Source organism: Quercus robur, chromosome 10 (assembly GCF_932294415.1).
Source record: "Quercus robur chromosome 10, dhQueRobu3.1, whole genome shotgun sequence".
NCBI classification, from domain to species: domain Eukaryota; kingdom Viridiplantae; phylum Streptophyta; class Magnoliopsida; order Fagales; family Fagaceae; genus Quercus; species Quercus robur.
The window spans coordinates 24936164-24961295 of record NC_065543.1 but is presented as its reverse complement, the minus strand read 5'-3'; the positions used below and the strand labels follow the sequence as shown (position 1 = coordinate 24961295).

Sequence of the window (25132 nt, the reverse complement as noted above, 5' to 3'; positions counted from 1 at the left end):
CCCAGGCGGAAGGTCAACCAACTCCCAAACTTGATTCTTTGCCATAGAATCCATCTTATCCCTCATGGCAACTATCCATTCATGTGAAGCAGGTGAAGCTAATGCTTCCTCATAGGAAGCAAGCTCATCAAGGTCCAGTGAATCACATATAAAAGATTCCCCCTCAATCTCAAAATGACGACGGGGAATAGTTCCACGTTCACTTCTACGTACCTTGGATCCTTGTGTGTCACTATCTAGTGGTTTGCTCCCACTAGGAGCAAAATCACTCCCACTATCTTTGGTGATTTCAGGATGAAGTTGTGATTCTCCACCCTCGCCCAAAGATGGTATGACACCTTCAAGTTCTTGCAGCTCATAAAGCTGAAGATCTTGTTTTGCTTCACTAATGCTTGGAAAATCATTGTCAATGAAGTTGACACCACGAGACTCTATCTCTATCATTCCACCATCAGAATGTTCACCATACATTTCATACCCCTTTGAGCTTTCTGAATATCTTATAAAGATTTTCTTACTTGCTCTAGGGCCCAATTTCCCATACTTATAGGAAGTACTGTGAACAAAACCTGCACAACCCCAAGGGCGCAAGTTCTCCAAATTAGGTTTGCACCAGTCCATAACTCATATGGTGTTGTGGGAATTGACTTAGAAGGCACACAGTTAAGGATGTAGGCAGCAGTCAACAATGCATCCTCCCAAAATGAAATTGGAAGGTTGGCTTGCGCTATCATCGATCTAACCATCTCTAATAGAGTACGATTCCTTCTCTCTGCAACACCATTTTGTTGTGGAGTACCAAGAATCGTCAATTGCCTACGTATCCCTTTTTCCTCACACAGTTCCTAAAACTGTTTAGACAAATATTCACGACCCCTATCAGTTCGAAAAACCTTTAGGTTCCTTTCTTTTTGATTCTCAACCTCTGCCACAAAGCGCTTAAAACAATCTAATGCTTCAAAGAGATGGGAAATCAGATAGACATAACTGAAACGTGAATAGTCATCTATAAATGTGAGAAAATAAGAGGTGCCTTGGCGTGCCTTAACATTCATAGGTCCACATATGTCCGAATGAACTAATTCCAAAGGATGAGTTGCTCTTGGAGCCTTACCAAAATGCTTCCTACAGGCCTTTCCAGCTAGACAAGGTTCGCACATAGGTAGGCTTACATTAGTGATAGACCCCAATAGGCCTTCTCTAGCTAGTCTAGCCAATCTATCTTTTCCTATGTGTCCAAGTCTAGCATGCCACATTACAGAATCAGAAATATCATCATTATGAGCAATGAAAGAAAAAGAGGAATGATCTAAATCCAACATAAAGAAATTATTAGATAAATAACCATGTCCATACAAGGTTTTATTTAAATAAAATCCAACTGAGGACCATCAAAACGGAAACTAAATCCAAGTCTAAGCATAGTAAGTACTGAAAATAGATTACATTGGACACCAGGTGCATGAAGCACATCATGAAGAAGTAACGTACGTCCCAGACGCAATTTGAGTTGGTAGGTTCTAACTCCTATGACTTCTTCTTGAGCTCCGTTACCCAAAATAACGTACTACGTGCCTGTTGGTATCTTTTTGTAATCTACACACCTAACTCTATCTCTGGCTATATGTTTGGTTGCTCCTAAATTTACAATCCACCCAGGAATAGTATGAGCAACAAAAACATGTGTACAAACATAAGTAATAGCAAAGTTGTTAAGAATGGATACCTTTTTTGGCTTAGTGCACTCACGAGCGAAGTGACCCTTCTTACCACAGTTGTAGCACTTGATCTTTGCCTTGTCCTTCTTAGCACACTTGCCCTTTTGGTGCTTTGCTATCTTGCCTTCTTTAGGCCCAAGGTTACCAGCTCCTTTGGCATTCCTCCCTTGTCCTTTGCGTTTAGGCCTAAATGCCTTCCGCTGCCCAGATTGGGCGACAAGGAGGGTGTTTTGGTTCGCCCCCATGTGCTCTACCTCAAGCTCGAGATGACGAGAAATATCAGCAAAAGTCTTGATATTTTCATTGTGTGTCAAAACAAGTTTCATTTGCCCCCAAGTAGGTTCAGGCAATGAACGTATCACCGCTATGACCTATTGTTCATCAGAGAGATTATTGCCAGCAGCCTTAGGTCACGGATCAATGCAGACATTGTCCTTAGATGTTTAGCTATGCTATGCTTTGAATCCATAACATATTGCTCAAACTTCAAAGTAAGAGCTCGCAACCTAGTTGCTGAACTCCCTCCGAAGGCAATCTTAAGCTGGTTCCACATCTCTTGGGCATTTGGGTAGTTCTCAAACTCCCTAATAAGATCATTGTGCATGCTACTCAGCATAGTGAAGCGTGCACAACGATCTTTCTTGACCCAAGACTCATAGGCCTCTAAGTCACGGCGATGTTGGGCAGTATTCCCATTTTCAGGTTGCATCATAACATTGGTTAGGGTTTCAAGGACCTCTTGTTCATTAAGCAGATATTGAATTTTTCTATGCCACATATCATAGTTGGTTCCATCTAGTTCTCTCCCTTAGTTAGATCAGCAACTACATTCTTAGTGGCCATGTTCACTACATTCATTACGCAAGTTGACATTAGCACATACATTTTTAAATTTTATTTCCAAAAAATCCAACTAGGCCATGATATTCCTTTCTACATAGTAAGATCGAAAATTTCACTAAGCTCATAATCATCTCTCACTATGTAAATTGGAATAACACATCTAATTGATTTTTAAATAAAATTTTGTGAAGAATAAAACATCACACCATCCACATATTAAATCATAAATATAACATGTGTCCATACATTTTTGTGCACAACACATTGTGCATGGGCTCCACTATAAGCCCTATTGGTAATTTCATACAACATGCTAAGACAAAATTTGAAAATTATAGGTAACCGTGAAACACATCCCCTTACATGGCTTCCAAAATTAAATTACATAATCTTAAAATTACATTGCCAAAAACAATGGCCCAAATAATTGCCAAAAAACCATTGGCCCAAAAAATTACATATCCAAGTATCCTACTACAAAGATTCTATTTGTAATTAAAAAAAATTGGGGATGTCACGTTACCAAATAATTTCAAAAATTGTCTTATCCATCCACAATAATAATAAATAAAAATATACATGTTGTATAAATTACCAATATAATCTCTAAATATAAAGATGAGCCAAAGAGTCTCATAAACCCTTTGGACACATATTCATCACATAATGCATTCATATAATATCAATTCAATCATATCACAATATGTTAAAAAGACATCATAAATTAATTCAAAAATTAAAAAACATGCATAATTATACAGAAAATTAGAAAACTAATTTCACAATTTTCTCATGTTATCACAATTATATTTTAACATCACAGTTAAAAAAAAATGCCACTACAACTACACATATGTCACATTAGAAAAAATGTGGTCTAAACAAAATTAAGAATATATATAGTTTTACTATAAATTAAAAATAAAAAAGCCCACTGTACGAGTTATGATTAACTGTGCAAGTAATATATTAAGTTTTCATATAACTCAATTCCTTTGTAACTATGTTACAAACTCACACAGTATTTGTAAACAATATTACAAACCCACACAGCCACTTGCATGTGGCTTATCACTTGCACAGTTTTCTTGTTGAAGGAAACAACAACAATATGTGATACACCAACGTGATATGCACGTTATCAAGGTGTTAACATCAACGTGGGGGTCTTTTTTTTTTTTTTTTTTGGTGAAAGCAACGTGGGGCTCTATACATTACACAATTATTATATTAGATAACCACTCAAACAATTAGTGGTTAGTGGAGCCTGCACGCTACACTATTACAAAACAATTTTCCCTTTATTGTTCATCGTCTTCCACATTAGACATCACTTTTAGATTATATTGATTTGGTGCTCTATTATCTCATGTACAGGTAATATTCAGGTACTCCTAAAATATGGAGAATGAAACTCCTTCCTCTCATATTTAATATAGGGTCTACTCATTAAATTTATGATGAAATCCACCATAAATATGAGATAAAAGAGCAGCATTTATTTATGTCTAAAGAATACCTAAAAATTTCCCATTGGGTGTACCTTGAATCCCATTACTTCAATCGGAGTAGATAATAATTTTCCTAACATATTACATTAAAAATTTTAGGCGGCACCTAATAATTTTTGGACGCTATCCCATCAGTAGTTCACCCACGTTTTTGTCTAGATTGCATTGCTAGCCAATCGTGAAAAGACTTTTCACATCTCTCTCTCTCTCTCTCTCTCTCTTGCACGCAACACATGACTTCAGTTCTCTCTCTCTCTCTACTATTCTGTATGTGTGAGCATTATTATTATGGGTCTGGTTAATGTGTGCCCTCATTAAACTTTCTATTTTTGGAAACATTTTATCGGGAATTGAAAAAGCTGTCATTACTTTTTCAATTCTCAATAAAATTTTTTCAAAAAATGGAAATTAATGTGTGTCCTAAGGACACACATTAGTAAAATCCTATTATTATTACTTTTTAAAATTAAACAACGTCGTGTCTTTTATTCTAACTCGTCCTCTTCATCATCATTTTCAGCCAACACGATCACAATGGTATGGCCCTTCCATTTATTTTGAGTGATGAGTGATAGAGAACTAAAGGCCTGCTTAGTTTTTTTTTTTCATCACTTGTCACTTGTCACTCAATTTTCGTCACTCATCCCTTAAAATACCCCAATTTTTCTAACCCCACCCGTTTGGACACTGTTTTCAGTTCACATCACTCAAAATTTTCAACTTTTTGTGGGTCCCATACCTGTAACTTGGTGAAGCTTTTACTTTTTTTTTTTTTTTTTTCCTTTTTTTCCTTCAACTCCTAATACCCAAACTCACCGAACCCAGTGGAAAAAAAGAAAAAAGAAAAAAGAAGATGAAGAAGACTAGACCAGACCCAGCATGAAAGGGAAAAGAAAAAGAAAAAGAAGAAGAAGAAGATCACCTAGTGTGAAAGGAAAAAGGAAAAAGAAGAAGAAGAAGAAGAAGACCAGTGTAAAACCAAACTCATCGAATCCAATGAAAAAAAAGAGAGTCAAAAGTTGCGGCTGACCTTTAACTAGTGGGTCCCTCAGTGTGTGTTTAATTACCAAAATGCCATTGAAAACTGAGGTTATTTTTTGTAACAGTTTTGTTTTTTATTTTCAAAAACTTGTTTTTGGGAATATAAAGAAAAAACAATTTTCCTATATTTTTTAAATCAAATAAATGTTTGGTTAGTTGAAATTAAAAAATAATTTTTTGAAGAAAAAAATAGAAAATATTAAAATATATTGTTACTAGGATTTGAACTCTAATGCTAACTCATTAAATGAGACATATTCATTAAATCAAATACATGTATTCATTAACTTTTGAAAACTAGAAACTGAAAACAACATTTTGCATGTTTTCAATTTCATTCACAAATTGAGTTTTGAAAACAATTTTTGTTTTTTGTCCATTTTGGTTTGCCAAACAAGTTTTTTAGTCTCAAAAATAGCAAATTGTTTTTGAAAGCAGAAAATAAGGAGAAAAAACAGTTACCAAACATACCCTGAGTTTTGGAAACTGAAAACACATTTTAAGTGTTTTCAATTTCCATAAATTATCACTCAAAAATCAGAGAATTGAGTGATAAAAACAAAAACTGGAAATAAATCCAAACAGAGTTTTTTTTTTTTTTTTTTTTTTTTTTTTTTTTTTTTTTTTTTTTTCGTGGGACCTACTTGCTCACTTCCAAGTGTAAGAGATCGTAGTAATATAATTCTCGGAATACCGAGGTCGAACCACAAGGAGCAGGGTAAATTCAAAGACAATATAATTAAATAACAATTTGGGTGAATAAGAAAAATACTTTTGCTTGGTGATTGTTAACAAGAATAATAATAATAACTGATTTAAATCAATAATGTAAATACTAGGGCATCAGGGTGTTTCCCTATATCGATATGAAATTCTTTGTGATCTAAGAAAATATCTATTTCATAATTGATTATTCTTATACAATTAAAAACTTATGATTCGGTTGAACTAAGACAATTCAAGAACGCATGATAACCTCGATTGATAATGTGGTTAGAAAAGTTTTCAAAAAAACCCATTCACTTTAAATCCTAATTTCTATTTGAAACTATTAGAAATTCATCTAAACAATAAGAAAAACATGATTGAACTTATTGAAAGTATGGAAGAACTAATACATCAAAAGAAATCTAATTGAACAATCAAATATGTTGTAGATAAAATCCTAGAAAGAATCACATTGAATATTCATACCGTATAGAAGAAACATAACCCCTATCCCTAGCAAAGAGTTTAGGCTGCCATTAGAGAAAGAAAAATACAAGGTTTGCTCTCCAAAATTCGTTCTGCCCAGCCTCCCTTTCAAAACCCTAATGTCTAAGTGTCCAAAGAAAATAAAATATTTACTATTTTAATTTCCGTCCAGGTTTACAGCGGTAACTTGTGAGTTAATTTCGGCTTTCAAAAATTGAGAATTTCGAAAAACTCAAAACTGGAAAGTTGTAGATATTTAAGTCACGGTTCCAACCCATCTAGCCTTGTGTCAATTGGATTTTTGAGGAGAGAGATACGCCCAAAATACTGATCAGTGCTCAAATCAGATTTTTCCTTTTCAGATTCTGCTTCTTTGATTTCTTTCCTTATTTGAAGCTTCCAATCATGGTAGATAATCCAAGCACTCCAGCTGCACCTCCTTAGACATTTAAGCATGGTCCTTTAGCTCTACTTTAATTCTAGTTTGGCCTTCATTCTTTCACAAATTCCTGTAAACTCATCTTTCTCACATAATTTCCTGAAAGTAGAAAATTACACACAATGAATAGCATTTTATATAAAAAATTATGTAAAAATAAATAATAGGGACTAATGCAAATCATGACTTAATTATACAAATTAAGCATAATAATAAGGAGATAACGCCCATATAAATATATAACAAGTATACATTTTAAGGCGTAAGCAAGACCCACATATTTTGAGTTATGAGTGATGGAAACAGAGTTACGAGTTATAGAAACAATAAATCCAAACAGCCCCTAAGTACCCAAACAAAGCCTTATTTACTAATGAACCTACCCTTATCTTCACCACTAACAATTGACAAGCCCTCCTAAACTTTCTCTTTCTTTTATGAGAGAGATAAGTCATATTTGTGTGACTAATTGAGTCCTATTTATGGGCTGAAGTGCTTGTTTGGCAAACGCAATGTCAAATCATACTTTTTCTTTTCTATTTTAGTTAGTTGAGTTATAAGACTTTTTAATAATCGCTTTGCTTTAAAGTACAATATTTTAAACTTTTTTTTTTCTAATAAAGGATACAATAATTTTTTCAAAATAGTCTTCTTATCTTATATAATTGGAGTAACATTAATTTTATTTTATTTTTGCTACTAGCATCAACTATGCCGTGCCAAATGCTAAAATAACACACAAAACCCTACTTTTGCTACTTTACTCTTTATCAAATGTTCCATTTTAGCATTATAAAAACTTAAAATAATATAAACAATCTATAGAAATTTATTTATAATTTCTCTAAACCCAAAACCTTTATCTTGTGGGTTCTAGTTAGTTCAATCTCCGCCTACACCAAAAATCGATTTATGTCTTAGTTTGATAAAATGCTATTATCAAGAGTAGATTATATTATATTATGTTAATGGTTACCCTTAGGATAATGATTAATAATCAATTTTAAGAAAGTTTTGACACTATTTTTATAAAAAATAAAAAAAATTGTTATAACATTTTTTTTTTCATAAAATTTTTTTAAATAAATTATTAACCATTTTCATAAAGAGGTTTGACAATACAGCAGCGCCAACAAAGAGGTTTGACAATAGAGTGGCAGCCGGCAGGCATCGCAATTAATCATACAAAGTTGTCTCACGAAATTGTCATGACTTCGTGATAAATTACTAGTTTTTACTTTTTAGTATTTGTCGAAAATTTGAACATGTTTAAACTGAGAATCTTTGCACGTATACAAGTGGGCTCAGATTTGAGAAAATTATTATTTATTATTATACTACGGGCTAAGAACGGCAAAGACAGAGAGTAGAATGACATTGTACTCCATTTTATATTTTTATATCAGTGATAAGTCCGACTTTGTTTTAGTTTGCACATTTGTACTCGCGGTTTGTTCGGGTAGGTAAAAATCTGTTCTGGGGGACAAATGAGAACAATATTACGCTTTTGCTAATTATTGTTGCACATAATAGTTAATTACACTTTTCCTCATCATTGATGTATTAGACCAAAGTATTGCGTGGGTTCTGGATAACTCTTTATCATTAAATTAAGACACTAATCGATTTTTAGTGTAAACAGAAATTAAATACTAGATCTTTTATTCAACCATCGGAAATTTTACCAGTTAAACTAACTAAAACTCACATTTGAATAAAAATTATTGACATAATATTTTCACAATAATTTTACAATAATTCTTAATGGTAAAAAGTAATGTTAAGCAGCATTATTCTTCACCTTTAAATAAAGCTACATGAGTAACTATTAAGTACTTTTAGATTACATTGACGTGGTGCTCCATCATCTCATGTATGGATAATATTTAGGTACTTTTGAAATATGGAGAATGAAACTTCTTCCTCTCATATTTAATATAAGGTTTACACGTTAAATTTATGATGAAATCCACCGTAAGAAAGAGCAGCATTTATTCATGTCCAGCGAATGCCTAAGAATATTCCATAGGGTGTACCTTGAATCCCATTACCTCAATCGGAGTAGTTAATAATTTTCCAAACAAATTACTGTAAAAATCTTAGGCGGCACCTAATAATTTTTGGACGCTATCCCATCTGTAGTTCACCCACGTTTTTGTAGAGATTGCATTGCTAGCCAATCGTGAAAAGACTTTTCACTTCTCTCTTTTGCTCTTGCACGCAACACGTGACTTCTGTTCTCTTTCTCTCTCTGCTGCGCTGTATGTGTCAGAGTTATTATTATTACTTTTTTGAGTCAAAACAAACAACGTCGCTGTCTTTTATTCTAACTCATCCTCTTCATCATCATTTTCAGTCATCACGATCACGATGGTTTGGCTCCTTCCATTTATTTTTTTTCTATCCCAAATGGATGTTTCATTTGAATGAAAGATCCCTGATTGCAATTACTCAAATTCCTTTATGATTAGTGTCTGTACCTTATCTCCAAAATGAGTCCTTCATAAAGATCGACTGTGGCTTTGACTTTTTAAAGCAGAAGCAAGCAACATCAAATCGTGTATTGTTGTAAGTACACACAACAACCTTCAACCATGTTATTAACTCTTTGTTGTTCTTATTATAGTATTAATTAATTTCTCTGTTTTTTGTGTTGGGAATTTTTTTTTTGTTGAAAATTTTATTGCTATAATGGAAGCAGGACTAAATAAAAATGAAATGATACTAATCACCGAGTCCACAAAACCAAACCGAAAATAAACAGTAATGATAGCAAGGTCTCTCGGCAATAATTTTACCAATCAGACCCACTCTACACATATCATGTATATTTGATATAAGGTGATGCGTATTAGATACTTGGACTGTTCGCGCCTTTGTCATCCTATCTTTAGATGGTTTTGCATATGCTTAATTTCACCAATTCAATTGATATCATATAAATATTTGTGATCATTACTCTGTTCCAGTTTTGTGTTCATCAGGGAGTATGGAAATTGTTTGTAGTTAATTAAGTTTTGAATTTGCCATCTGAATTTCTCAATTATGATTAGGATTTTGTGGATTTTGCATGCAGATAGATTTACTAAGTAAGTGTAATACTAAGTTGCCGAAAATCTCAAACAAGAATGGACAGCAAGGGAATGGATCAAGAAAAATATGTGAACCACAGTGATGATGTGCTTGACATTGAAAATGAGGGTCTGTTGGATGGGAAGGAGATTGAGAGATGCAGGTCAGAGGTGTCGGACAAAAACTTATCATACACAAAGCCGCTTCTGGTGAAGAGGACCAACACCACCTCCCAGATTGCCATTGTTGGTGCCAATGTTTGCCCCATTGAGAGCCTTGACTATGAGTAAGTTCTGTATCAATTTTTTTATTTTTTTATTTTCATGAATAATTTCACCATGCAAAACAAAGTAATCTAAAGCCATTTATATAAAAAGAACAGCTTCCAGTATGCATGTGTTATGTCACCATTTTTATTTTGAGCATGTTCTCCAAATATTTTAACGAAAGGTGATTATAAGGGAGGTGGTCTTTGAAATTTGAGTTGGGGTTAATTTAATATGATTGGATTTAGCTTTGAAAGCAGTAATTTTCATTTAGGGTCTTGAATTTGATTATGGAAGAGATATTCCGGTTCTTTGCCTATAACAAGCAGATTCACTGAGGATTGAAGGAGTGGATAGTGCCTAATTAGCCGGACTATTTTGAATTCATAAAGGACTTGCTAATTTTTATGGACGAATTTCCACTGAAGTTCTGCTCTTGATTGATGTACAACAAGCAGATGATACTACATTGTGTATAGAGTTATCCTTCAAAAGATGCATTTTAATGATTAATGATTTTGATCATGGTACTCCTTGCTATTGATTTTGGCCTTACTGTAGCCCCTTTAACAATTAAGTTGTCAACACACATGTGATTCAGTTGTAAAAGTTGCAAGCTGTTACACTGACAAATTTCTGTTTACAGCCTTGTTTTCTTTCTTACTTTTAAATTAGCCTCTTTCGTGCGTCTGGGTGCATAGTGTTTGATGTACGTACTTATATTTATTTTTCATCTTCATATACAAAAAGCTTTTCTTCTTTTCTGTTTTACAATGCATTCACAAGTTTATGAGTATGTTTGTGTCACAGTTTTATTTCCAAGCTGACCAGAATGAAACATCATAACTTTGGGAATTACCTCACTTTTATCTAAGAGCCTGTTTTACTAATATCAGGACTGAAGGCTAAGGCGATTAGAGGTTTACTTGTTTGTGCCATTTCAGGATTATTGAAAATGAATTATTTAAGCAGGACTGGAGGTCACGGAAGAAGATTCAGATATTTCAGTACGTTTTACTCAAGTGGGCATTTGCACTTCTTATTGGGCTAGGTACTGGACTAGTTGGCTTCTTCAACAATATTGCAGTTGAGAATATAGCTGGTTTCAAGTTGTTGCTGACTAGCAATCTCATGTCTGAGGACAAGTAAGACAACTTCTATTTCTTTTCTCATCTTTCCTTCACTATATTTTATATTGTAGAATGTGAACCAAAAGGAAGATTTGTTTTGATTTTCTTTAAGCGATAGTTCTCTGATTGTTTTCTTAGTCTTAAAAAAAACCATGGGTGTTTTGGTAATTTCCAAAATTGCTAGAATGGATTATACCTATACCTGTAGTCCTTTTTTGAGTGTTTTACCATTTTTTTTTTTTTGGATTTAGAATTTTATTTTGTTCTGTTTTAGTTTTAATTGCTTTCATTTAATATAGGAATTGTAGTCCTATTAGGAAAAGATGTTGCAGCACCCTACATACAGAGTATGTATTCTGTAATGAAAGGTTGAAAGGTTTCAATAACTTTATTGCTTCTTCTGAAACTGCCATCACATTCTATCAGAGGTGTGCTTGACCAAGGAAATGTAAAGGAGATTGCTTGTACTGTCATCACATTCTCTCTCTCTCTCTCTCTTTTAAATTATCTTAGGAATCATTTGTTGCTTGCTGCAAACCAGACTTAAAATCAAGCATAGTTACTTATAAATTTCCCTAATTTGCCCCATCAAACCCCAATTGCCCAGAATTTCTCCATTCCTACTTCAACCATTCCTACTTTTTTGGATTGTGATTTACACTTGTACTCAATGGGCCTTATACTTATGAGTCATGAACTCAACGTCCACCCATTCTCATGGGAGGGAAGAGGTACTATTTGAGCTACAGTTCATTGGCCTTGTGTAATGAAAAATATAGTGTCAAATTCAAAGATCCTCTGTCCTTTAGTACACAAGCTGTTCCAAGGCTGCTAATTTCAGCATCATCTTGGATTTCTTTATTGTGGTTTGATTGTGTCACAGGTATAGGGAAAATATGGGGTTGCCACGATTGGAATTTGAAATTTAAGTATAGTGTGTTTATATGTTCAACTAAAGATTTCGTGGCTAGGGGTTTGAAAATTGGGTGTTTCTAATTAGGGCTTGTTAGGAAAATGAGTTTGGAACTTTAGCGAGGACAAAAGCCATCTTTGGTGTTCCTCTTGGGCATGAGAATAAATTGCTTATCTCGTCAGCGATGAAAAGCTCTTGGATTATCCGGTAATTGGTTTTGGTGGGTGGGGTTAATTGACTGTAGGGGTTTGATTAATAGTGGGGATTGTTGTACTTGTACAATATGCTTTGCAGCATCTATCTAATTTGAGTGAAGTTCTCTTACGTCATTAAAAAAAAAACCATCTTTGGTGACCAGGACTGGTGTACAATTTGGGGAAGCATGGATGCAATGGACAATGAGTTTAGTTAGAGGTACTAGTCTATGGAGGAGTATTAGGGAAGAGTGGGAGAGATTTTCAGTTTTATAATTGTATTCACTATGTGTGGCCTGATATATGGTGTGAGAATCAAGCTTAGAACAAACTGTTTCCAAAACTATTTTCCATTATTGTTGATTAGGATTTTTCTATTTATTCCTATTTGGGGATGTCAAATTAAGAGGGGACACACTCGTAGAACATCATCTTGTTTGGGATTTTGGTGATTAGGAATTGGAATCAATGAATTTGATAAATTATCACTTTTCTAGGGTTTTTTTAATTTTTAATTTTTATTAAAATAGTAGGTAGAGTCATGACATAATTCGAACTTAGTACCACCTTCTCTTTTACCATTTGTCACAACCTATGGAAGCAGTATCACTATCTATGCTATCTTCAAAAGGATTAATTAAGTTATGATTAGGGTTCCTCATAGTAGTTTATAAAACTCATATCGACCTAGTAAAAATTCAATAAGGGACTCAATACATGCCTACACAATAGCTTCAAATCCAAATCCACACATAAATCTAGAAAATTTAGAGTATCACAATCTCTTTCACTTAAATCTCTAATGTCAGCGATTTTTGGGGTTGGTTGGGCAAGATTTGGCTCTTATGCCATTTTACCATGGTTGACACAAGTTCTCTAATGACTTATTTGTGCAATATTGAGGGAAAGAGAGAGCAAAAACATTAAGCTTAAATCTTCATTTTTGAGATCATTGTATGAGACTATGAGTGTTCTTATGCTCTTGGATGCAGCTGCATTCTACTGTGGATTTCATAGATTATCTTGTATAGAGTATAAAATCTTTTCATCCTAATTCTTTAGGAGGACTTTGTGTATTCTTTCCACCTTTTTTAATTAAAGCTATTATCTATCAACAAAAAAGAAGAAGAGAGATTTCGGGTATGCTTTGCTGCAGGTAGCAAATATGATCTGTGTCAAACAGAAGAAGAGGAAGAAGAAGAAGAAGACAAGCCTATGTAATCACACCTAGCCTAGGTTTTTCATACCAATCACCTATGGAAGAAGACTGACACAACGTATCACAGAGCATAAAAAAAAGCAGCTATAGGCTCTTCATATTCAATTTTATCTATATAGATAGGCTATTACAAATACATATTTATATATGTACATAGGCTAATTGGACTAGGATTACTGCATCAAAATGGAAAACAATAATGAAACTAGTAATCTTAGCTGAAAACAAAGTACTAAGAGGGTCCAAAAACTCAAAATAAGACTCATGGGCCACTTATTAAACACATTCCACTAAATCTTGAAATTTCACAAACACCCACAGTGTCAAAAAACTAAGAAAACATGAACCAGCAGCAAATGGCTACAAAATTCCAAGCGGCCCTTGCATTGGATTTAAACCAAATTCCTAATTATTTTTCTGTCTTTGAACTTACTTTCCATGAACTTTTTGCCACCAGCATCAATTCCTCTTCTCTCCTTAAATCATTCAGAATTGATGAAATACAAATTTTACAATTGCCCAGCTCTTAAAGCATGAGAAGATTACTCGAAGCATTGTCATGCCTATCCCTACCCCCACCCAATCATGCAATATTCTTTTTCGAATATGTTCAGAAGTTTGTGCTTTAAAGCAACAAAAGATAAATAAGGTTACCTGGATAGTAGCTTCTCTCTGCCATTGTCTACATGTGATTGTGTGTATGATTGTGTATGTGAATGTCTGCCAGAGCATGTATGTGTCCATAGGCGTGCATATGCAACTTTGTGCTATTGGCTGGATAGGTGGGTGTGTGCATGTGCGAAAGTGCATGAGAGTGTGTGTGCATGTGCATGCATGTGTGCGTGCCCATGGAGAGTCTTCGAAGGAATTGAGCTCATTGCTGCCCTCATATCATATTGAGAGATGTCATACTCTGATACTCACATTTTTCTTCTTTGCTAATTGGGATGGGAGAGTCTCATAAGGGGTATTTTGAAGTTCTTGGATAGGATGGCAATGGGGCAGGCAGGCTGGATCATGGGTGCTTTGTAGGGTAGTTGCCTTTTCCCATCCCCTCCCTGCCCCACATATCGGGGCATGTTGCCCTGCCCTGCAAGGCCTCACTTTGTGTTGACCTGCCTTGTCCTGCCCTACACTATTACAATAATATGAAAACAAACTTAAAATTGCAATTAAATGGACAACATCAAATCGAACTAATTTTACCATGCAATTCAACAATAAAAACTAAAGTATTGAACAAGACAAAAAAAAAAGTCTTAACATCCAAGTCTTATAATACTTAATAAAATAAGTTAGTAAGAAACCTGGGGTATTTTTAAAGTATAAATAAAGTAAAGGTAATATATGCGAGGTGCGGCGGGGTGGGCCACCTAAATCCGTCATTGCCCTGTCCCAGGGTGTAGGGTAAAAATCTCGCCCCATTCCTGCCCCACCCTGCGGGGAGGGGAAAATCTGAGAGAGGTGAGGAAAAATGAAGCAGGTTGTGGCAGCGTGGAGCAAAATTTCCATCCCTATAATCTTGGATGAAACACATTTTAGCCATACATGAACACATCTCATTCTAGTGGGACTCATAGGGGCTGCATACTTCACACATTTTCTGGGCTTTTCCTTTGTTCTTTACAATATATATATATATATATATATAAAACTAAAAAATTCTAAATTTTAATTATATGAGCATGGAAAATAGTGATCAGTTTGGGATTTAAATTTCCTGCTTTCAGTGTATACAATGAAACGAGTGAATAATACAATCTTTTTCAAATTTAATAGTAAACTAATATTTAGCTATGCAATTTTGTATTTTCTTGCCCTTGTTTCCTTTAAAAAAAAAAATCATTGGAAAGATTGAATACTTGAGGTGCATCTAAATATACTATTGCATATGTACTGTAGTGTGACAACAATTATTGTTTTTTCTTTTTATTGAATTACATCACTTTACTGAGCATGTGCTGGGAGAATACATAATTTCTAACCATCTTGAATGCATGTGAGATCCATGTTTAAATTCTCATGTCATTTCTCTATTATAGCGTTGACACTGTAATGGTTTCAGTGCAGATATTTCAAGGCTTTCGCAGCATATGCTGGTTGCAATGTAGGTTTAGCTGCTGCTGCTGCAGCTCTTTGTGCTTTCATTGCTCCAGCAGCAGCAGGATCTGGTATTCCTGAGGTGAAAGCCTATCTCAATGGTGTGGATGCTTATTCAATACTAGCTCCAAGCACTCTCTTTGTAAAGGTGAAAAGTTTGTGTTCCCTCTACCTCTGTGTAAACATGAAAGAAATAAAATGGAAATGAGTCAAAGTATTCATGATCTTTCCTTAAACAATAGAGCTGGCAAATGGAGTATCTATTGAGAATCACAGATCAGCTGTTTGAGTCCTAAGATAGGTTTGAATGGTGAAACAAAATGGTTAATACTAGTTTAAGATAATTCATTTTTTCTAAAGGAAAGAATCATTCAAAGTTATGGAGAAGGAAATCTTAGATTTCTCTGCGTGCTGTTTTGATAAATCTTTTAATGCTTTATAACCCTAGTGCCAAAGAAAAATGGAGCCTGAAGCCTAAGAGACTTTAAACCAATTTGTTTGGTTGGAAGCATGTATATAATTTTTGCAAAGGTACTAGAAATCAGACTAAGGTTGCATTTGACATTGGCTGAAAAATGCAACTTTTTTTACTATTTAGCTTATTTTTACTACTATTCATGGGTCCTATTGCACTTTTTAGTACTATTTATGGGTCCTACTGTACTATTTCAGTTAGCTTTTAGTTTTATCTACAGTACTTTCAGCAAAATGTTTTCAATTTCAACTAAATAAGTTGTTCCCAAACGGACTCTAACAACAGTGATAGGGAAAGCTAGTGTTGAAATATCAAAATGCATTTGTTGGAGGTTGACAAATCTTAGATTCAGTTTTAATAGCACATGGCTGTTTGGATGACAGGCTCAGGGACTAGATACTGGGGTTTATAGTTAAACTTGATTTGGAGAAAGCCTTTGACCGTGTGAATTGGGATTGCTTGATATTCTTGAACTGTTTCGGTTTGGTGAGAAATGGAAGAAGTGGATAGCTTTTTTTTTTTTTTTTTTTTTCTCACAGTTAGATTTTTGGTGTTGGTGAATGACACCCCTGTTCTTTTTGACAGCTTTTGAGGGTTGAGAAAAGGGGATCCATTATCCCCTTTGTAGTTTATCCATCTTATTGAGATCAAATCTTCAAGTTTATGCTTTTTTATTTATTTATTTTTTTAATGTTATACTTGATTGTAGGGGGCTAGTACCTAGTAACTGTTTTGTATTTCCTGGTTTGCTTAATTCTTACATTGTAGAAGGCTCTGATTTTAGCTTCCCTATTCTTTAGTATATTTTTTTTTAATTTTTTATCAGAAAACGATTAAAGGAAAAAAAAATCCAGGTAAATATGTGTCTGTGATGTTTACAATTTTGATTTTGGCAGATTTTTGGATCTGTTCTTGGTGTTTCTGCGGGCTTTATGGTGGGTAAAGAAGGGCCTATGGTCCACACAGGTGCTTGCATAGCCAATTTACTGGGGCAGGGGGGTTCTCGCAAGTACCATTTGACTTGGAAATGGCTAAGATACTTCAAAAATGACCGGGACCGGAGAGACATGATCACTTGTGGTGCAGCTGCTGGTGTGGCTGCTGCTTTTCGTGCTCCAGTTGGTGGTGTCCTATTTGCCCTAGAAGAGGCAGCTTCATGGTATCCCTCTCTCTTATGTACACATTTAACTTTTTTTTTTTTTCCTTTCCCATGTTTATTAGGATTTCTATTTTCAAGCTTTGCACATGTCAAAGCATGGCCAGACATTTAGAAAGTAATTTCTCAGATTGCCATATAGGGTAAAATTCTTCTCAACTTCAGTAATTTAAAAGGATGGAGACTGCTTGAATATATGGTGTATTTGGACAGGGAAAAGGTCCAGGACTAGAAAGTTATAGAGCTCCATTAGATGACTTTGTATACTTGATGTACTAATAAACTTGATTTGACTGCAGACTCTGTAGTTTCTTTTCCATTGGACCATATAAAATGTACATAATCCTGTGGAAAATGATATAACAGCTCCTTGAAATATTGAAATTCTGAAGTATAAATTTGTGAGTTTTGAGATATATTATATATATGTGTGTGTGTTTCTTGATGACAGTTAACTTAGAAGGAATTATGTGGGGTCCAATATTTTAGAATATACCAATATTGCATGTTAAATAAGATAGTGTAAGGATCTATGTGTATTTTTTTTTCCTTTCATAATTTTGTTTAAAATTTTGTTTAAAATTTTGTCTCCTTTGGTTTGTTTAATTTTGTAAAAATTTAGAGTATATTAGATGGTGTAAAAGGGGTTTTAATGTTTATCATGCTGTGCATGGAAAATTTTTACCCCGAAAATTTTGGCTTGTAATGGCATTAAGTAAGCATATTTATCTTCTCAAAAAAAAAAAAAAAAAAAAAAAAAAAAGTAAGCGTGTTTAGTTGTCACTTGTCAGTCAATAACCCAGCACACATACAAAGGAGCTGTCCTACGGTGTATGTGAATAAAGAGCGCACAATATAACAGCATATGGAAAGTACTCCCAACCTTTATAACTTTACCGCAACTACAAAGGACAACTAAGGCTCCCTCTCACAAAACACTAACAAGGGATTCTATCATAGTCTAAACCAGTCACCATGGCTTACAAGATATGCACAGATTACACTAATCCTACATTTCTCAATCTATTGACTGCTTTAAGCATGCTGTTGACAACCCAACAGCCTAAGAGAACTTGTTTTGTCTTACACAGAACTCACCCCTACTGCCTAAATGTCTCACATGCATCTCTTCTTCATGATGTTGCCTCCCTCAACACTTTTGATCAAAGTGCAAATGGCAGTTACGTTATACTTTCTGCAACAATCTGGAATTACTCTTTGGAACCAACAGCTTGTTGTCTTGGAGGCTTTCCATGCTGCCAGAACATCTCCATTATCTGCATACCAACTACTTGGTAATTGTCAAACCAGGATGTTTCCACTTGTTCTACACATATCACTACCTGTGCACGTGTCCCAGCCCACCATAGGCTATGCAAACCCATCTGGCAACCCAAGCATATGCTCAATTACACTACTTAGCCAATGCACACAATGGAGGGCTTGGCCTGTGGCAATGCCACCCTAAATCTGGCCACACAGCCCCACTACCTTGCATCACCCATATGTAGCCCAACCTTGCTTTTGCAAAGCATTCCACAGCCCAAACTCGTTTCCCACATTCATAAATATGCCAACATACTTAGTAGCTCAACCCTGACTTGCACGTGAACAATCCACACACTGCCCATCAACCTGCCCATGGCTCATCCTCTTAATGCCTTCTTTTTTCTTTTCATCGGAGTTATTTCACAGAGACTTGCCATGGTAAGGAAGAAGGAGGGGAACAAGCACACTTGGAGAGTGCAGTACACTGGAGAGTTGTATGTTGCGTTTGGGAAGGATGATCGCTCCTGAAAAGGAATCTATTGATTCTCTCCCAATTGGTTGGACCGTAGGTGTGGTTATTTACTTCACAGGCGAGATCTCTGGTTCAAGTCCAAGATTTCCTAGCTGCGCCAAGTAAAAGAATAGAAGAAGCATCTGACTCCTTCATGCATGCTCCACTTGGCTAGGGGGGATATAGTTTAGTTGGTAGAGCTCTGCTCTTGCAATTGGGTCGTTGCTATTTCGGGTTGGATGTCTAATTGTCCAGGCGATAATGATAGTATCTTGTACCTGAACCAATGGCTCACATGCTGTCTACTGCACACGCTAGGCTTGCAACCAGCCAAGCCTTGACCATGGTCCATCACATTTTCAAGGCCATTATCACACTGCCTTCTCAGCCCACTCGTGCAAGCATGCACCCCTGCTCAGTCCATTGCATGCCTCCCTCAGCTCACTCATACCACCGAATGTAGCCAACCAACTTGAGGATTGAGGGTGTAACATTATGGCTATGCTATCTATTGTGCTATGACAGTTTCTTTGTGTATGTCTGTGTCTTTATGTTTTCAAATAGCTTTTATCCACAAAAATGATTAAATATATTCACTCTCGTATCCCATATTGATACATTTTAGTACTTAGTACACCATCTCCCTAAACCTGACAGTGTCATTCAATATAAGTGGGTGTCTAAGCCAAAAGCATATAAAATTTATCATTAACTAATGCAAGACTTAATCTTAACAAGTTTTGCATTATGCTCACATGTATTTTCATGCATGCCAGCTATTTCAGCTGTTCCATAGCACTTGCAAAATGTTTCTGTAACATTTTTGCTGCTAGGTGACTGAAATGATGCATTGAAGAAAAATTTATCAGTCTATTCAAATCAGAAAATTTCTTTTCCAAATGAAGGAAAGAAAATGGCATAGCAATCAGAATGCTTGATTTTATATCCACTGTAGCATGTGTAGAACTATATTGCCCCTATTGGGGAAAAAATTTTGTAAATCAAATTTGCCCCTAATCCGTTATCATTTTCTATTAATGCCCTTGCTTTTGCACAAGTTTCTGGTCCTTGTTTTGGCCCTGCTTGATTGCAAGTCTGCTGAGGAGGAAGTTTAGCTTTATACATTTTTAATCTTTGTCTGGTTTTCAGCAGTTTACTCTTTCGTCAATCTTAACTTGGTTCTTGTAATTTCTGAAATCCAATGTGCTTCTTCTTCTCCTTGCTTCAGGTGGCGGAGTGCTCTACTTTGGAGGACCTTTTTTACAACTGCAGTAGTTGCCATAGTTTTGAGGGCTTTCATACAATACTGTACCACTGGAAAATGTGGGCTATTTGGTGAAGGAGGTCTTATAATGTATGACGTCAGTTCTGCCAATGCAACTTATAGTGCACCAGATATATTAGTAGTAATTTTCCTAGGAATTATTGGAGGCATTCTTGGAAGCATATATAATTATTTTGTGGACAAGGTCCTTCGCACTTATAGCATCATCAATGAGTATGTCGTCCTATCCTATGTTGGTTGGAAATATTTTTTTTTACCCACATAAAAAGTAGAAATAGTTTGTTACACAAAAGCTTAGTTAATAAAATGAAAGCATCACAAGCATTTCTGCTTCTTTTTTTATAAAGCATGTAACAATGCCAATCCCACTGGCATGGTAAAAGTTGACCACATGCTTTGGATATAAAACAAATGAGTAGAGATCTGTGACAATAATAATCAGTTACACCCCCTTTAGTCAAATAATTTTCTTCTTAGACCAATTCTCACTGCCCACTCTCTCTTGATTTTGCAGAAGAGGTGCTGTTCTCAAGATCTTACTAGTTATCACCATCTCACTCTTGACTTCGTGTTGTTCTTTTGGCCTGCCATGGATTGCAAAGTGCATGCCCTGCCCCACTGACTTGTCAGTGAGCTGTCCCACTGTTGGTAAATCTGGAAACTACAAAAGCTTCCAGTGCCCATCAGGGTACTACAATGACCTTGCCTCCCTATTTCTAAATACTAATGATGATGCTATTCGCAACCTGTTCAGCACTAGTACCGTGAAAGAATTTCATATTTCCAGTCTTTTCATCTTCTTCGGTGCTGTTTATTGCCTTGGAATTATCACTTACGGAATTGCTATTCCCTCTGGTCTCTTTATCCCTGTCATACTAGCTGGAGCTTGCTATGGACGTCTTGTTGGGAGATTATTTGAATCACTCTCCTCTCTTGACACAGGTCTCTTTGCCCTTCTCGGAGCTGCATCCTTTCTTGGTGGCACCATGAGAATGACTGTTTCCCTATGTATTATATTGCTGGAGCTCACCAATGACTTATTATTGCTTCCCCTTGTGATGTTGGTTCTCCTGATCTCAAAAACTGTGGCTGATAACTTCAACAAGGGTGTCTATGACCAAATACTGAAAATAAAGGGTTTGCCTTATTTGGAGGCTCATGCAGAACCCTACATGAGGCATTTGGTTGCACGAGATGTTGTTTCTGGTCCATTGGTCATCTTTTCCGGCGTTGAAAAGGTAGGGAACATATTACATGTTTTGAGGACAACAGGGCATAACGGGTTCCCTGTGATTGATGAACCACCTTTCTCAGAGGCACCAGAATTGTGTGGGGTCGTTTTGAGGTCTCATTTACTAGTTTTGCTGAAGGGAAAGAACTTTTCAATGGATAGGGTGGTTACTGGGGATGATATCTTGCAAAGATTTGCTGCATTCGATTTTGCCAAGGCAGGTTCTGGGAAGGGAATCAAACTTGAGGATCTAGATATTAAAGTGGAAGAGATGGAAATGTATGTTGATCTTCATCCTATTACCAATGCATCCCCATACACAGTGGTTGAGACGATGTCACTAGCCAAAGCTGCAATTCTCTTTCGGCAACTTGGTCTCAGGCACATGTGTGTTGTACCAAAGAGTCAAGGGGTAAGTTCTCTCTCTCTCTCTTTTATAGCTTGTTTGGATGTAGAGGGAGTACAGGGGAGTGGAGTAAAGCGAGGGAGAGTAAGTTAAATTACCTTATTTGAATTTTTTTAAGAGAGGAGGGGGAGGGATTTGGAAGGGTTTGGAGGGGTTCTAACTACTTCTAACCCCTCATTTTTAATTCCCCTAAATTGGAGAGATTTTGAGGGAGAGTAGAGCATAGAAATGCTTGACCAGATGAATCACCAAATTTACCCTTACCATATTAACAAAATTACAAACTATGAAAATGCTAATTATTCCCCTCCTCCTTACTTAATTTTAAAATCATCCAAACAAGGTGGAGGATAACCATTCCCCTCTACTCTCCTCCCCACTACTCTCATCTCCTCTACTCCCCTCTACTCTCCTCTCCCTCCAAACTTCCAAACATAGCATTAATGATTGGTTTGTAGTAGATGAAGAAAGATTTCAAACTCAGGAAGATATGAGCTCAGACCTAGGGAACTGCCTGTCAGTGACATCCCCATGTTATATGACCTCTTTTTTCTAGGATAAGTCTTTGCCTTTAATTTTTCTAGATGATAAAAATAGGGAATTCTTTGTGATCTATTTATTTTTCTGTTACAGATTGACATGCCTCCCCCCGTTAATCCTTTTAGAACTTTGTGGACAATATTGTCTCCTGCCATTCCTTCTTTGTCCCCTCATTATAACAGCTCCAATTAGCTTTAAAAAATTGCGAATGCATTTAAACTGACTCTTTTTTATTTTTTTCATATTACAGAGGCCTCCAATTGTTGGAATTCTGACACGGCATGACTTCATGCCAGAGCACATTTTGGGACTCTATCCTCATTTCAACCCTGACAAGTAGAGCAACTGAATGTTTGATAGTCGGTCATCTCTCTTATTACATTGTTCCATTCTGTGTTTCTGGATGATCAAATTTGTATTTTAACTACTAGAAGTGAGATCTTTATTATAAAAGCAGTAGACGGCAAACATTCTCAGTTGTACAGATATAAATGGAGTCACCACAAAGAAACTCAAGTCTTCTAAACAGTGAGGACAAGGTATACAAATTCATTCTTGAAACAATCCGGTACTCCTGTATAGACACCTTTGAAACACAATGGGAGACAAAATCAGTCCTATTTGAATCACCTTGTAATCCACCAAGAAATGATTTAGTCCACATCCAACATCCAAACACCCTCTAGTGTTCAGTTTTTGTGACTTTACTGTTTTTCTGAGATTGTCAAATCATAATATTCTTGTGATAACAGTTGAATAAATTGTCATTTATTGAGTAATTTGTTCTTTGGTATCTTGATTTCTAAATAAATTTTTTTCTATCAAAGTGTGAGCTCACTTTAGTATGTATGACTTTTTTGATTAATGTTGTCGACATGAAATGTTCAGTGGCTTATATTCAAGAGGATTTATCCCTATTGAATGCCAAAAGACTTGTAACTGAATTGATACCTTTCCATGTACAAAGTGCTTGGAGGTCTAGGGGGGAAAGTGTTCGAGTTACGGGGTTAGCAGCATGTTGTATTTATTTCTCAAAAAAAAAAAAAAAAAAAATCACTGTTGAATGAAATTTGTCAACATTCATTCCTGATTAATGTTGCCAGTTATTATGTAATTTGCTTTTGGTATCTAAATTGCTCAAAATGATTGCTATATATACATGTGATACATTAAAATGGTTGAAAACTATTATTTGCATAGTACAACTCTATTACATATGATACATCTGAAAATGATACATTAAAAGCCCCCATCTCAATTTGCACCGAACAACTCTAAAGCTACCTTTTATTTATTTATTTATTTTTATTTTTCCCCATTCAATCATCTTAGGCCAAAATTGGGAATTAACCCTGTTTCCCAAACAATATAATTAGTAGGCACTGTTACAAAACTATATTTTTTACTAACATCTCGAGTTTAAAAGACTCGATTTAGGGCCTATAAATCGAGTCTCGAAAACTTGGTTTTCATGGTTTGATCACGTCTGATGTGGCGTTTTTTCACGTGGCGTCCACCTGGAAATCGAGTCTCTAAGACTCGATTTATAAGCCCTTTACAAATCAAGTATAATGTTTTAAGCACACCCTTTACACCTTCTTATCAGAGAAGAAAGAGAGAGAAAAACTCACCAAGCAAAACACATAAGAGAGGTTAAACCAAAAATTTTGAAAAAAAACAAAGTTATAGAGAACTAATCCACCAAGAAAACCCATTCTACTCAGCTTTTTCAACCCACGGCTAGCCATGAGCACCGACGGCCACCCATGCCCCACGACCACACACGGCCCATGCCGAGCTGAAGCCACCCACGCTAGTCTAAAGCCACCTACGCCGACTTGAAACCCACCCACCCATGGTCCCACGCCGATCTGAAGCCACCTACTCCGATCTCGATCTTCGATTGACTACAACCCATGTTTTTGTTTCTGGGTTTCTCTCTCTCTCTCTCTCTCTCTCTCTCTCTCATGAAAAGGTGTAAATGGTGTGCTTAAAACATTATACTTGTTTTGTAAAGGACTTATAAATCAAGTCTTAGAGACTCGATTTCCAGATGGACGCCACGTGGAAAAAATGCCACATCAGACGTGATTAGACCATGAAAACCGAGTCTTTGAGACTTGATTTATAGCCCAAAATCGAGTCTTTAAGACTCGAGATGTTAATAAAATATTTTCTTTTGAAACCGTGCCTACTAACTATATAGTTAGGAAAATGGGCTTAATTCCCAATTTTGGCCATCATCTCATAGTAACACTTAAGCGTATTGATAAAACAAAAGGGTAAATGTTTTGCACCCAAGTTAATCTATACAATTTTGCACACGCACCCCAAAACAGCAAAGTTCTGTGTGCAAAATTGTGCTAAGAGTGTGTGTAATAAACACCACTCAACTCTAAAGAACATTCGTAAAATAGATGGATTTTGCTTTCCATAACTGCACTGTAGAACAAGCAGTTCAAGTCCCCAGGCAACAAGTCCCCCCATTGTTGCATCCTGTCATGAGTTGCCAACCTATTATTAAACACCAGCTAGCTTATGAATGCATGCTTAGGTATGACCGTAGGAATGTCAATTTTTATCCATATCCATGAACCCACCCATTACCTAGCTAATTTG

At 35.8% G+C, this 25132-nt stretch overlaps 1 protein-coding gene across 5 annotated transcripts; it reads left to right on the top strand.

The window, feature by feature from the left end:
• Nucleotides 1–9057: 9057 nt before the first annotated feature.
• LOC126703577 (chloride channel protein CLC-c-like) lies at nt 9058–23306 on the top strand. 5 transcript variants are annotated; one of them, XM_050402538.1, is made up of 8 exons: nt 9058–9314; nt 9823–10104; nt 11029–11229; nt 15611–15788; nt 17012–17274; nt 20280–20405; nt 20851–21979; nt 22764–23306. In XM_050402538.1, the coding sequence occupies exons 2-8, from the start codon at nt 9875–9877 to the stop codon at nt 22851–22853; spliced, it is 2217 nt and encodes a 738-aa protein (XP_050258495.1). In that variant the 5' UTR covers nt 9058–9314; nt 9823–9874; the 3' UTR covers nt 22854–23306. The 5 variants fall into 5 exon arrangements, with proteins under 5 accessions (XP_050258495.1, XP_050258493.1, XP_050258492.1 ...); XM_050402536.1 differs by having other exon boundaries at nt 9059–9314; nt 9827–10104; nt 20280–20549; XM_050402535.1 differs by having other exon boundaries at nt 9059–9314; nt 20280–20549.
• Nucleotides 23307–25132: the final 1826 nt, after the last annotated feature.

Excerpts from the sequence above, each read along its gene's own strand:
- LOC126703577 (XM_050402536.1), top strand. The coding sequence starts at position 9,875 with ATGGACAGCAAGGGAATGGATCAAGAAAAATATGTGAACCACAGTGAT. Across the intron at positions 10,105-11,028 it reads ATTGAGAGCCTTGACTATGA|GATTATTGAAAATGAATTAT; the intron begins GTAAGTTCTGTA and ends GTGCCATTTCAG. Across the intron at positions 21,980-22,763 it reads TTGTACCAAAGAGTCAAGGG|AGGCCTCCAATTGTTGGAAT; the intron begins GTAAGTTCTCTC and ends TTCATATTACAG.